Here is a 13545-nt window from a genome sequence, read left to right as displayed (position 1 = left end):
GCGTTTTATGTGTTTTTCAATCTAGACTGCGGGCTTTTATGTCATAATGTCTGCGAGACATGAACAGAACGCAAAGAATCCAGCTGGTGTAGAACGTTTTCCCGATTATATGCAATTATTTATAAATGATGTACACTGAAAAGCTCTATTGTGGTAAAGTGTGGCCACAGTGTCCCACTTATGGGTCCAAGGACAGTTTGATGACTTGAAAACCGCCTTATGGAGAGAGAGAGAGACAGAGAGACAGACAGAGAGAGAGAGAGAGAGAGAGAGAGAGAGAGAGAGAGAGAGAGAGAGAGAAAGAGAGAGAGAGAGAGAGAGAGAGAGAGAGAGAGAGAGACTAACTTTACTCTGGATGTTCTACCAATGGTCTATTTTATTTTTGTATTTTTGTAAATTGTATATTCTATAATTATATTCTGAGTTTACTAATCACCCGATGCGATTTTTGCTACCATTAAGTTAATGTTTAATTAGAATAGAATAGACGTATACAGTTTATTCTCAAATAACTGGTGAAAAGAAGATGAAAGAGGCAGAACTGTCTTGGTCATCAAATGAGCTGTAAAGCACACTGAATGGCTCAAACTCGAGAAAGAAAGCATCAGGAACAGCAGTGTAAAGTGAGACAGAAAGAAGGCTGGGAAACTTTGGAATATTAAAATAAACTTAAAACAACCAGTAAGCAAAGAGAGCTGTGAGGAAAATGACAAGGAAAAGAGCAAAAATGGCCCAAAATGGCTCCTGCTGTTAATGTATGAACTTAACTACATCAATAAACAGAGTTTACAATATGTTTATGTTTAAGATTGTTATTGTATTAAAGTCCTGAAATGCTGGCAAGTGTGCTTATAGAACTTAGACATATAAAAGCCATGTGACTGGCTCTTGATGCTGTGAGTCCCTGGGGATGGGGATGGTATAGTGGGGGCTCTGTGGGCTCTGTGGGCTCTGCGGGCTCAGATTACGCCCCAAAATAAGCCTCAATCAAGCCAAATTAAGGGGATCCACTGTAACATGCAGATGTTATCAGAACCGAAACAATGAAGGGGGAGGGAGGGAGGGGGGAGCGGCTCAGAGGAACTGCTGAAAATGGGCAACGTAATTGATTTGAAGACAATCAATCTGAATAAATCCAACTAGGAATGGAAATATATAATGTTTAATATAACAAAGAAATGACACCTTAAGCATCAAGTATAGATACACAATGCACTCAATAGGCTGCTGCAATAATATCATAGTGAGGCCGTATAGGACAAAATCACAGTAAACTCATTAGAAATCCATCAATCAGCCCCTCTTATTGAACGCATGAATACATAAAGAATATAAACCCATTACTCAATTTTACGCCACATATGATTAAGTGATAAAGAATTAAGTTAAGTACAGTAACAGCATATGGAGTTTTTAAAGGAACATTGCAGTAGAAAATGCTTCATCAACCAACAAGGCTTGAATCCCCAAGACTTCCCCCCTTTGTCCCACATTCTAAATACCCAGTATAAAGTAGTGTGTGTGTGTGTGTGTGTGTGTGTGTGTGTGTGTGTGTGTGTGTGTGTGTGTGTGTGTGTGTGTGTGTGTGTGTGTGTGTGTGTGTGTGTGTGTGTGGACTGAAACCTTATCTGGCAAAGGCCCAGACAGCCAAAAACGAGTCCTATTATATTTCTAACCCATCCAATTTACAAAACGTCACTTGAAAAGGAGAAGAAAAAAAGCTCATCCACTCCAAATCTGCTTTTGACGCGTCATGTCTCCTGCCTGCGTGCCCTGCAGCAAGGCAACAGGCTGTGTTTTTCATCAGTTTGACGTTTGACATATAGCCCCCGACCGAACAAGGAAAAGCTTTAGGTGAGAATATCTGTCGACTTAGACAACAGGCGATGGCACTGATGTACTGATCAATTAGCAACAAGCACCAGCCTGAATGCTTACAGGCAATTTCACCGATCCTGTCATAGTTACATAGAGAGTCAAACTACCTGCTTCAGACTTAAAGTTTTAACCTCAAACACATAGGCTCTTTACCCTTATTTCCCGTATGACTTGTATACATTCTGCATATTTTCTAGTGACACAGGCCTCTCTGTGTTCTCTGTTGTTCTGTTGGTGGCTTTTATCCTCAAACCAACTCGGCTCCCGGGCCTGACTCCCTGGTATGAGGGGTCAAGGGTCAGCACGGTTGTGGCCGTGTTCAAATCCCCCTATAGTGTGAGATGGTCTCAACTGACCTGTCATTTTATAATGGGAACTAGAGCCCAGATATTAGTTTTCACTCTCATCCCATGAAACATTTCTCTTCAGCTTCTGCTTTTCATAGCTGTAAACATTTTACTTCAATCCAGCGTGTAAACAAGCTTGAATAATGCATTTAAAATGGTCACATGGTGATAAAGTTAAATTCATTATGCATAGTTGGACTTCAGACACTCCCTGTTTTATAAATGGAAACATGAAACAACTATTGGAGGAATTTCTCTTCTTTTTAGGTCAACTTCTAACTCCATTTTCATGCAGTTTGTCATGGGAAGTTGTCAGTGGATCGTTCATATTTAAATTTTTGTAAATAAGTAGGATGTACAAGTAAAGCATGTCAAACTTCTAATGCAGTTTTTACAGTTTGCAAGAAAGAAACCTCACTGTTCTTTGTTTACATGCCTTTACTTTATAGTTTTCATTATAAAAAAGTATACAAACCAGCTCTTATAAAGGGCTTAAATATAGCAACATATGCAATTCTTTTAATTAAAATATTAACAATAACATTTATACGTGTAATTTATAGACAATTGCAAAAATGTGTCTTGTTAGAATTTACTTGGATAGAATGATTTTGCATTTTTCCCTTGTCTGCTCTGCATGGAACGATCTAATCTCTAATCCTAAACCACACGGAGCTGTAAGTGCCTGAATTGTTCTAATGTTTAAAATTTAACAATTACCTTCTGAAAGTCTGCAATGTCTTTAATTAAGGAGAATTAGTTTAGGCTTTTCATTTAGGTCAATTGCGTGATTTTTGATTGATTTACCATAAAATACAATTTCTACAAATCCGCCAGTTTGCGATCATGAAATCGCTCAACCAATATTAGAGAATTGTAAAGCGTTAAATAGTTTTGTATTGGTGTATAAATTATTCCTACTTAACCTGATGAATAATTCATTGTATCCTAATAGGAGCCGAGGGCGAGGAACACACAATATACAAAACACAACTGAGGATAGAAAATGCTGTTTTAATATAAGAATATAGCAACCAGTCATGTTAATATCTTGATATCTTGATATATTTATATTTACTGCAGGGGAGAAATCAAACAAAAAACTATTGTGACTCAGTGTGATCGTGGGATTGTGATGAGTGGGAATCTGAAGCTTGCACGCTCATTTCACACGGCACAGCTGACGTCATTGTAGGAGCCTTATTGCTAATTGATTGAATAGTTACGTTAGTAGCGTGTTCACAGTGATCCGTGCAGGTTTGGATCCACGAGGCTGTGAGCTGCATGTGCGGGGGGGAAAAGCCTCGCAAATGGGGGCTGAGCTCCATGACGGAGCAAGAAGCCCCTCTGGAGCTGCTTTTCCCCTTTCCTCCTCCCCCAACAGCCCCCCGACCAGGGAAACCCTGCGGGCTGCAGCTCCGTGGCTCCCTGCGTGTTTCCTAAACAGGATTTCAGCGCGTCGTGGTCACTTATTAACACCAGAGAATTTAAATTTAAATATAAAATGAACATGCAGACTGGAAAATAAGGCGTCTTTCTAATGCACTGGCGACGTTTAGGAGCAAACATTTGGCGTTTGTGGCTGTAAAAAACTAAATACAATAATAATAATAATAATAATAATAATAATAATAATAATAATAATAATAGTAAAAAAATCTTGGTCCTAAATAAAAATAATTGTATGTTAGACCAAGCTCGAGCTCAGTTGAACACTTTTAGAAACCCTTTTAAAATAATTATGACGTAGTGTTGACATGATTTTATAATTCTAAATAGAGTGATCAACTGTCAGCCTGCAGCTTCAAACTACAGCTCCGGTGTTTCAATCCAAACTTGCCCAAAAGCCAAAGTTGCATCAGCGGTGTTGCTCCACGCGTCTCTCCCCCTCCATGCTCTCTCACCCCGGCCCAGGGCGCGAGGACGCCGGGCACAAACCCTGCCAAGGCACCGCTGCCTTTCCCTCCCCGCAGTTAAACGATAATCGCGGGGATGGAAGCTCCAATAAAATGAGTAAACACGACTCCAGTTGAAATGGAGGTTAATGAATTTGTGCTTCTATGTTAATGACAGTAATTAGGACGGATGGAAATGTGCGAGTCCTCCAAACAGCGTTTACGATCTCTGTAAAACTCCCATTACTTCTTATCTTTGTTTTTCCACTCCTCTCTTACTTAGCCTGAGCAACACGCCAACAATAAATAAACAGATAAATAAAAGGGCCCTGAACTTTACACATTTGTAAAGTAAATATATATAGTGTTTAAACACACGGATTGTCAGAGCAGCAGTGTTTGTGTGTGTGTGTGTTTAAAGTCACACCAGAAGCCTTGTGAGCTCATAATTATGCTGCATTTCTGGTTTGGAGAAACTCACCAGAGCAACCCTGTATTTTAAAAATAATTATACATCAAGTGAAACAGTAGCAGACATTATAGTACACGTATCTATAGAAGTCATGACCTCTGTAGCAGCATTAACACTATTACACCCATATATTTATTTACTTTTATTTATTATAATAGACGGTGAATATTGTATTTGTGTTATATGATCATGTGATTTTTCTATGTAATATTTGTGATGTACGGAAGCTCATCGCCCTGTGTGTGTGTGTGTGGGAGTGTGTGTGTGTGTGTGTGTGTGTGTGTGTGTGTGTGTGTGTGTGTGTGTGTGTGTGTGTGTGTCTGCGTGTGTGTGTTCCAAATACAGTCCTAACAGGCTCTATAGCGACGGTGTGTTATCAAGCAGAGCAATGAGTGTGAGGGGCTCTGTGCTCCGTGGGACCCCCCTCCACAAAAAGAGCCACAGGTCAGAGAGAGAGAGAGAGAGAGAGAGAGAGAGAGAGACTCACAATAAATTGGTGATGCGTTCAATGCTCTGCTCTCTGACATACATTTCGCAGCAAATCTTACGCGCCCGTGAATGACCTTTGAGGGGAATTGAGTGGCAGCCGAATATTTTACAGTCCAGAGATTAAACATAAAAACCTCCTGGTCGCTTTTATCGGCCTCGGTGTGTGTGTGATTGTCTCGGGGATCAATGTGAAGTGCTGACCCCAACACGGCCCGTATGTGTCTGTCAGCATTACGCGCAACTTCGATTCCACAAACAGCGGATATATATTGGAACTGCGCCCATAAGACCTTTTAGAATGTTTCACATAACGCAGTCGACATTGTGGTGAAACCTGTCTCGAACCTTCCACGTATTCTTTCTATTGTCATGCTATAGGGGTTACAGTCTACTGGTTCCCAATCCGCACTGGAATTTAACCCTGAATCGCCAGCAGCGGTATAATGGCTCGCCTCATGCGCCTATATGGCCCCTTCAGGCTCCGAGCAGCCGTGCCGTGCCGGGGCCAGACAGCCTGCCACAGCCCGGGCTCCCCTTATCTACCGTGGGGCTTTGGACCCAAGCTGCGGAGAGCCATCAATCAGGGGGAAACATCACGTCAAACATGGCAGATTGAGAGAGGAACAAGTCTGGTCAGAGCTCCATAAGTTGGATGGCCCTGAACTGCACACAATATACTTTAGATCGAGTATCCTTCAGGCGAGTTTAGCAGTTTGGTCTTATTTGCATTTTTTGTTCTATTTTGGAGCATTTTTAGTATGTTTTGTTGTTTTAAAGTGGCTCATCAACTACAATTGTTGCTTTTCTCCTCGTTCTGCGTCCCCTCCACCTCTCTGCACCGCTCAGGCAAACCTATGGGACTAATGAGAGTGTATTGTAAGCAGCATTAAAGCCACAGTGAGCTTCCACCACCTCGTGTGCAGTGTTTGGAAAGGTTGCATCCATAAACGTCTGCGGTCTGCCTCTTGTTATTGTTATTGCGGGATCTGCAATCCTGCAAACCCACAATCCTTACATGCAATTCCCTCCCTCCTGTTGCAGTTTAACCCTATAGGTGTGTGTGTGTGTGTGTGTGTGTGTGTGTGTGTGTGTGTGTGTGACCAGTTATCGTTGCAAACACACAGGCAGAGTCGCCATTAGTACAAAGCCTGCAAAGTGGGTTAACATGTCAGTCTATTTGCTGTTTTAAAAAAAAAATCAAAGTGAAGACTGATTACTTTTTCCCGAGATGCCACATTTAGTAAATTGGTTGAGGGGTTTACTGCATGGAAAGCAAACATACTTGATCAAACAAATAACCATTACGTCTCCAAATAAGCCAATGAAAAGGGAAAACCAGGCTCTCTGCTTGTTTTCACAGCCTTAAAAGTCCCATCATCATTAAGTCTCTTTCACTCTCCCTAAGTAAATACAAATAAAACAACACAATGGTAAATACATTGAGTGAAATGAGATAAACAGTCGCCCAGCATATACGTCTAAAAGAAGAAAATAGAGGGAAACATGTTGATAATTACACTCAGTTGCCTTTAATGAATGCTTCATAATAATAAAAAAAAGAAAGGGAAAGTGCTTCAGAAATCCACCGTTCAAGTTTCCATTTGGAGTGCAGTTATCATATATATATCATATATTCACAACAAAATCAATATGCAAGAAACCCCAGAAAATTCACAAAAATAAATATTCAGTTTCATATAACAACCAGTGACTTCAAATTCCGTGTCAAAAAACCTGACCTCAAGTATTGTATCAAAAAAGGCGAAGTAAAGGAGTGAATGAAGAGGAGGAGGAAGAGGAGGAAGGGGGAGCGAGAGTGCACGCAGTTTTCTTGCTTCTTGCTGCTGCTGCTGCTGCACGATGCAATTGTTTACATTGATAGCGTCACTGTCAGAGAGCTATTAGTCTTAACGGCGGAGCGGCCCTCCCAACAGGCCATTACCACCATCCTCCGTCCCTCCGTCCCTCCGCCGCGCATTGTGAGCGCCGCATGAGTGAGAATAGGCTGGGTGCGTCAGGGGGGGTCAAAACCCGCAGCTTTGCGCGCATGCAGGCTATTCCTCTGCGTCCTGTGCATGCGCGGCTATACGCTTTTGACATGCGGATTAAAGGTTGAAAGCTTCCCTCTTGCAACACAGCAACACCCCCCTCCTCCCTCCCCTCTCTCTCTCTCTCTCTCTCCCTCTCCCTCTCTCCGTTTCTACCCCACATTTACTCCTGTCATGTAGTTTCAGGAAACAACCAGTTTAAAGATGCAAAAATATAAGTTCAAGTTTGAGTTTCAAGTCTGAATTGTCGTTTCAACCTGGAAATAAGGCCAAATGGTGAGCGGGGGGCTTCGTGGCGGCTGCACTGATGCTTTAATCACATGGCTAAACATCTACCATATGTGTCCATACTGATTAAAACTGGGTGAAACGCGGGGTTTTGTACAATTTTTTTAAAAACCACAATCACCCATTTAACTGTTTCTACAATGCGCTGAATGAATTCACCCTTAGCTGTTGCTGTGCTTGTGAGGAGACTGACATCATTCACAGGCTTTGGGGTTTGTTGTGATCTGGCTGGCCATAAGCTGGGCCTCTCTTTGTGCACACAGAAAAGCCTGCCAATTAGCAGAGCGCGTCCTGGTCTGCCATTAAAAAACATCTACATATTTAGGGCGATTTTGAAACACAACTAGGTGCTTCAACCACTTTTATTTCTCCTGTTTAGTGATATTTTTTGGTGGAAAAGTGAAGTACACACTGAAAGGCAGAAGTTGGTGCTACTGGATTTAGGGGTCAGATGAAATATAGGCAATACATTCACTGATGATGTGGTTGGGCAAATTCAGAAAACAACATTTATTTTTTTAATCACCTGATTGTATTTTCGGTGTCTCTGAGAAGAAAAATCGCCAATAATATAGAAAAATATTGACTTTTTCCACAACTCAGATGGTTAAATGTGTCTCCATCTAAAAATAGGATAAAAGAACAACGATGTCTTTGGGGCAAAATGACGCACAGCCATGTGCTCCTCACCTTAGCACGTGTGTATCTCCACACACACGCACACACACACATCCAGATCTCTGCGTCCATTCCAAATTAATCACATCTTAAGTCTATATCAACACATCTGACGTCACTTCACAGACTAGCGTTTTTTGAAGCTGAAACATGACTCCCATGAGTATCAAAGTGCAATGCATTTAAGCGTATCACTTGTGCTTTGTCGCATTGTTTCAAAGTAGCCACTGGGCTAGAATGTATTTAACGCTGTTTTTTTTGGTGCTCTTTTCTCCCACTGTGACATCTGAAATCCGCCATACAGGCTCGGTATCTGAACTAACGTTGCTATAGGGTGATGTGCTATATAGGGAAATCAGTGGTGAGAAAGACCTGGATTCACAGGAGCAGTAAATGCAGCCTATCGTGCCTTATTCTTCTTGATTGTCTGTACATAAGGCCCGTGTTGTGTCTGCTGGGCCTGCATGTGTCTGTGCAAGGGTCACACGTTTTCAAAGCAGAAACAAGACTGAAAACCAGATCACAAGCAATGTAGAAAACACACACACACACCAACCAGCAGGATGTAATTCTCGTAAAATCCCCTATGTGACTGAGAATCTATAGATGCACATTAATAAAAAAAAAAACAATTTTTAATAATTATCTGAAATGGAACACCTGGACACATGTAGGTCACTGTGGCCAAAGTGAGATTTGAGATGTGGAACATACCAAGTGGCACAAAATGGGAAACCCTGATTTCTTTGCTTTCAATCCCAATAGATGAACTCTCACCCAATCCTATATGGAAAGCTGAGATTTCTTCCTTTCTTTCTTTCTTTTTTAAAAAAACCCTCTCCTCTCTCAGACAAAGCACAAACCACTGAAACCCTGGCACCATATACAATCCAACAGGTCGAGCATATAAAAAAAGCCAAGAAAATACAATCGAGTTCAAAGGGGGGAGGAAAAATAGTCAAGTAAACACACCGATGAGAGCCCATGTAACCTATTGCTCAGCTTATTTTAAATATAAGAAGTTTTTATGCGTAAATAAATCCACAATCGAGGTCTCACGGTCCTGTGGGCGTTTTTTCTGAGGCTGCCAAAGTAGATCTTGTCGCTCTCGGGAGTAGATTTCCTTGAACAAAACTTTAAAAAACAAAGAAAGCGGAATGTAAATCCATTCATAAAAAAAAAACCAAGATAAGATATAAAGATCACCGAGTTGTGAGCCCATTTTGTTGCGGACACGTTAAGCTTGGATATGGGTTAGAGAGAGTGACAACAACGGTATGGAGCTTTTGTTTCTCAAGCTCAGTATTTCCTGATTCTCTGGCTGTGTGGGGGAGGGAGAAGCTGGCCGCCTGGCTGCCACCTCCACACGGGGTGGGACGGAGGGGGAGACCCGGGGCCCCTCAGCGAGTTCAGGGAGTAAGCAGGACACAAATCCCCGTCGCTGCCAACAACAAGCGACGGCAGCGATGGGAAATTTGCCATCAGGCTGAAAGGCTTTTTCGCTGGCGGTGCTACAGTGTTGTTGCTCGGGTTGCCGCGTTTACGTCTGCTCGGTACGTCCGCGTCCGCCGCGTTTCCCTCCTCCAGGCGGAACGACGCGTACGCGGCGGCCTTGTTGTTGACCGATTTGGCCGCGTTCGGTTTTGTTTGCGTCCTGGCCACTCTGGGTTTCCTCCCCAGCATCGCGGCCCTGCAGGTTTTGTTCTTCTGGTCGCTCTCCTCGGCGCTGGGGGATTCCAGGTTGCATTCCTGGGGGCCACACGGGGACCTGGAGGCCACATCAGGGCTCTTGTCAGTAGCTTTAGTCCCACTGATAAAGTCCAGTTGTTTGTTGGATCCGCTCGGATATTGCCCGTTGCTACTATCTACCTTGGCTCCTTTGCATCTGACAGAGGCCTGACTCTGGTATTCATATTCATCACAGCTTTCCTCCACTTTAACTTTCACATTATGGATGTTGAACAGTGGTGTCCTGTCAACCCTGCCGCACTCAGATGAGGGGGAGGCGGTCACAGGAGGCTCCTCTGCCTCAATCTTGATTTTTTTCAGCGGAGAGGACAGTTTGAGGCCGCTGGTGGATTTGACCTCTCTTTTGTCGCCATATCTTGGGGGTTTGACGTCTCTGTCGTGGTCAGTGTGTGCGCTCAGCCCCAGCGTCCTGCGACCAGAGGGGAAGGCTTTCATGCGATTGGGGCCCGGTGAATAAGAGGCCAGCCTGTCCACAGAGTCCGACCTGTGTGGATCACCGTGCGCCTCTGACAGCCTCTCCCGCTTGGACTCGGTGAAGAAACACTCCCCAGCGACGGTGGAGTGGAATTTAGATGGCTGCAAGAGCGCCGAGTCCTTTCTTGTCTCACTGCATGTAAACTCACATTTTTGACGTTTCTCGTGTCTTTTGTCCCCCGCTTGAGACGTGACAACATGGCCCGGTGTCTTGTTATGCTTCTCCTGCTGGTGGTCGTAGTGAAACGTGGGCTGCAGAACCAAAGGTGCTTTACCTGCGTTGAGAGTTTTGGCAAGAGAGCCGACTCGGGCCCGTCGGAACCGGATGCTCTGAACCGACACATGGCTGGACACAGAGCTGGAGTCGGACTGAGATGAGCTCTCCTCCTCCTCCGAGCTGACCTCTGAACTTTCCGAGTGCGTGTCATCTTCATCGTCGCCGTCCTCTTCCTCTTCCGAACTCCCAGAGTTGCTAGAAGTAGAGAAGCCGGATCCGAAGTCCGAATCGTTGCACGCCCGGTCCGAGTAGGTGCTGGACTCGGTGTCGCTGCTGTAGCTCTCCGGGAAATTCGGTTCGTGGTGGTGGTGATGGTGGTGATGATGATGATGGTGCTGGTGGTGATGATGGTGAGGTCTGGGGTCAAGGTAGAAATCCTGACCGAGGTGGAAAGCACCGAAAGAGGCGCCGGGACCGCCGGTTGATTTGGGTTGAACGAGCAGCACCGGCGGGACGTGTTGTTGCGCCTGTCTGCTTCTGCCCCACGAGTGCTTCGCACCCGCACCGTCCCTGCCGCCGCCCCCATCGCGCCTCCTCTTCCTTTTGTGAAGTAGGTCGCCGGCTGAACGCGAGAGCCTGGACTGAGCAGCTATGGCGGACTGAAGCACCAGCGGCTGCCGGCTCACTGCGCTCCGGAAAAACGAGTGCCTTTGGCTCAAAGTGACGCGGGTCCCTGTGATCTTCGCTGTTTCATAGTTTTTAAAGTGTTTGTGACAGGACTTCGTCGTGGATCGGTACTCCCGTCCTTGGGATTTGTGGTAAAATTGAGGTAGTTTCGAGTCGGGAAGGCAAGGATTCAGCTCTCTCCTCCTGCCCGGTTTGTTGTGGAGCGTGAGAGTCTCCGGGACGCCGTGCAAACTAAACCAAACTTTTTCCTTCCACAGCTCCGTGTCGGCACGGAAGAGCCCCGGGGACGCATCCTCATCCCCCGGGGAACACAGCGCTTTCGTTTTCCTTTTGTTGGACTTCAACACCCGCTCCGTTTTGCAGGAGAAATACAGAGCCTCCACGTCCTCCCGCGATATCAGAGTGCATTTGGCGGCGTGGAACGCTATAGAGTTTATTGCTTTGAGCTTCCGCAGCTCCTCCAGGTCGCAGTGGTGCTTTTTCACCTTCAGATGGTCCATGCGCTTGTGCACGGTGGTCCGAGGGATGTTCTTCAGCAGGTCGGTGAAGACCTGAGACAAAGCAAACATTTGCTTCCCTTTGATGAGCAGGTATCCCAATCTCACTCCCTGCATTTCCTCAAAACCACATTCCAGGTCTTCCATGTTTTATGTATCCGCTTGCATGTATTAATCCATACAGTCACTGTGTATCTATCAGGGAAATGCCAATAAATTGCATGGGGTCGCGATCTAAGGCATCCTGCCCATGATGCCTTTAAGTCATCCACGTTGCTGCTGCTGCGTCATGAAAATGCAAACTTTGACATGCAGAGTTAAATGGACCTGCCGGTGTTGAATAGGTTCAGTGAGCCGACAGCATCCAATCGTCGCCCCTGGCCCCGGTCCGGCATGGTGGAGGAATGCGATGGGATGCGTCCACCAAGCCGGGCTGCTGCTACCTGCCTCTGTCGGCTCCACTCCCCTCTGGTCGGCAGCAGGACGAGGGGTAGGTGTACACCGCTGCCTCAGTCAGAGGATAAAATAGCAAGAAGGCAGAGAGAGAGAGAGAGAGAGGGAGAGAGAGAGTTGTGAGGGGGAGGGGGAGGGAGGGAGAGAGAGAGAGAGAGAGAGGGAGAGAGAGAGAGTCAGAGACAGAGACAGAGAGAAACAGAATAAGAGCTATAAGAGCTAAAATGCAGCTGCTATTCTTGCTGCCGGTTGAGCTACAAATAAAATGACACAGAGGGGAGGTGCGCTAGTCTGGAGACACCTTCATCAATTAATGCCTTCAGAGTCGACGCCCATTGGACGCTGCTGACAGGTGATGCAATAAAAATGGATATTCCATCTCCACCCTCCCGCTTCCCCTCCAACATTACAATACTTTACAATTCTGCACACTGCTTCGGTTGTGTGAGTAAAATACATATGACAACTTCTTAAAGCTTAAAAGGGCGCAGATGTAATAATAATCCATATAGCTCCATCCCTGCAAACCCTTCACGTGGTGGGTTCGAGCCCGAAATGGTCACGGTGTAGGATTGGAATGTAACTGTGAGCTTTTCCCCGCATAGGTTCGCATCTGAATGCATCGCAGTAACACTATATGCTCTAATCGATTGTCTACCGGTCAAGTGATCCCTCACGCCCCCTTTTTACAACGCAGCGCCGCTTAAACAAAGACATTTGCTTTTTACACTTGGAGAGCTTGGGCGTCCTGCTTCTCTCTGCCCGACGAAAGCTCCACTTCTCTGCTTCTGTTGGCCGCAGCTTGTTCCTCCATATGATTTTCCCTCATTGGAAGCCTATAGAACTGACCTACTTAGTGTCACACCGGGTAGAACTATAGGCTGTTTGTTTGCTCCGAAAATGTATATGAATGAAGGAGGAATATTTGACGTCCCTTTATTCCCTTTTTGACAATTGACAAGCCCACACCTTTTGTGTGTGTGTGTGTGTGTGTGCGCGTGTGTGTGTGTGCGTGTGCGATATGTGCCGTAAAGTAGCCCGTGTTATCCTCTCGCAATTGTTTTCTATAACTGTTATCAGAATACGATCATATCCTACATAAACACCAGGTGATATTCACGGATTAACGGGAGTTATAGCTAAACCCGGAAACCCCCCTGTTCCATTGCGCCCCACTTTGTAACGCTGCGTGGCCAAACACCGTCAGCAGTGAGCGGACGTGCAGCGGGGCTGATGTGCGGCAGTCAGTGTTGCTTTTCCCACTAGACTAGACGCTTAATTCACACAAAGACACCGTAAATTCCAACCTTATATGCTCATCTCATATCGGTAATTTTAAAACAAACAATTAATTTAATTCTGTTTGTTAAAAT

At 45.0% G+C, this 13545-nt stretch overlaps 1 protein-coding gene across 1 annotated transcript; it reads right to left on the bottom strand.

Moving 5' to 3' along the window:
- Positions 1-7398: 7398 nt before the first annotated feature.
- On the bottom strand, positions 7399-12195 carry skida1 (SKI/DACH domain containing 1). The gene has a single exon (XM_076157940.1). It carries the CDS (start codon positions 11864-11866, stop codon positions 9395-9397), a length of 2472 nt encoding a protein of 823 aa, XP_076014055.1. The 5' UTR covers positions 11867-12195; the 3' UTR covers positions 7399-9394.
- Positions 12196-13545: the final 1350 nt, after the last annotated feature.

Source organism: Genypterus blacodes, unplaced genomic scaffold (genome assembly GCF_046128005.1).
Source record: "Genypterus blacodes isolate CSIRO-AG114 ecotype Tasmania unplaced genomic scaffold, CSIRO-AGI_Gbla_v1 ptg000076l_1, whole genome shotgun sequence".
Classification (NCBI taxonomy): domain Eukaryota; kingdom Metazoa; phylum Chordata; class Actinopteri; order Ophidiiformes; family Ophidiidae; genus Genypterus; species Genypterus blacodes.
The sequence above is the reverse complement of the archived record's forward strand: the minus strand, read 5'-3'. Positions and strand labels throughout refer to the sequence as shown.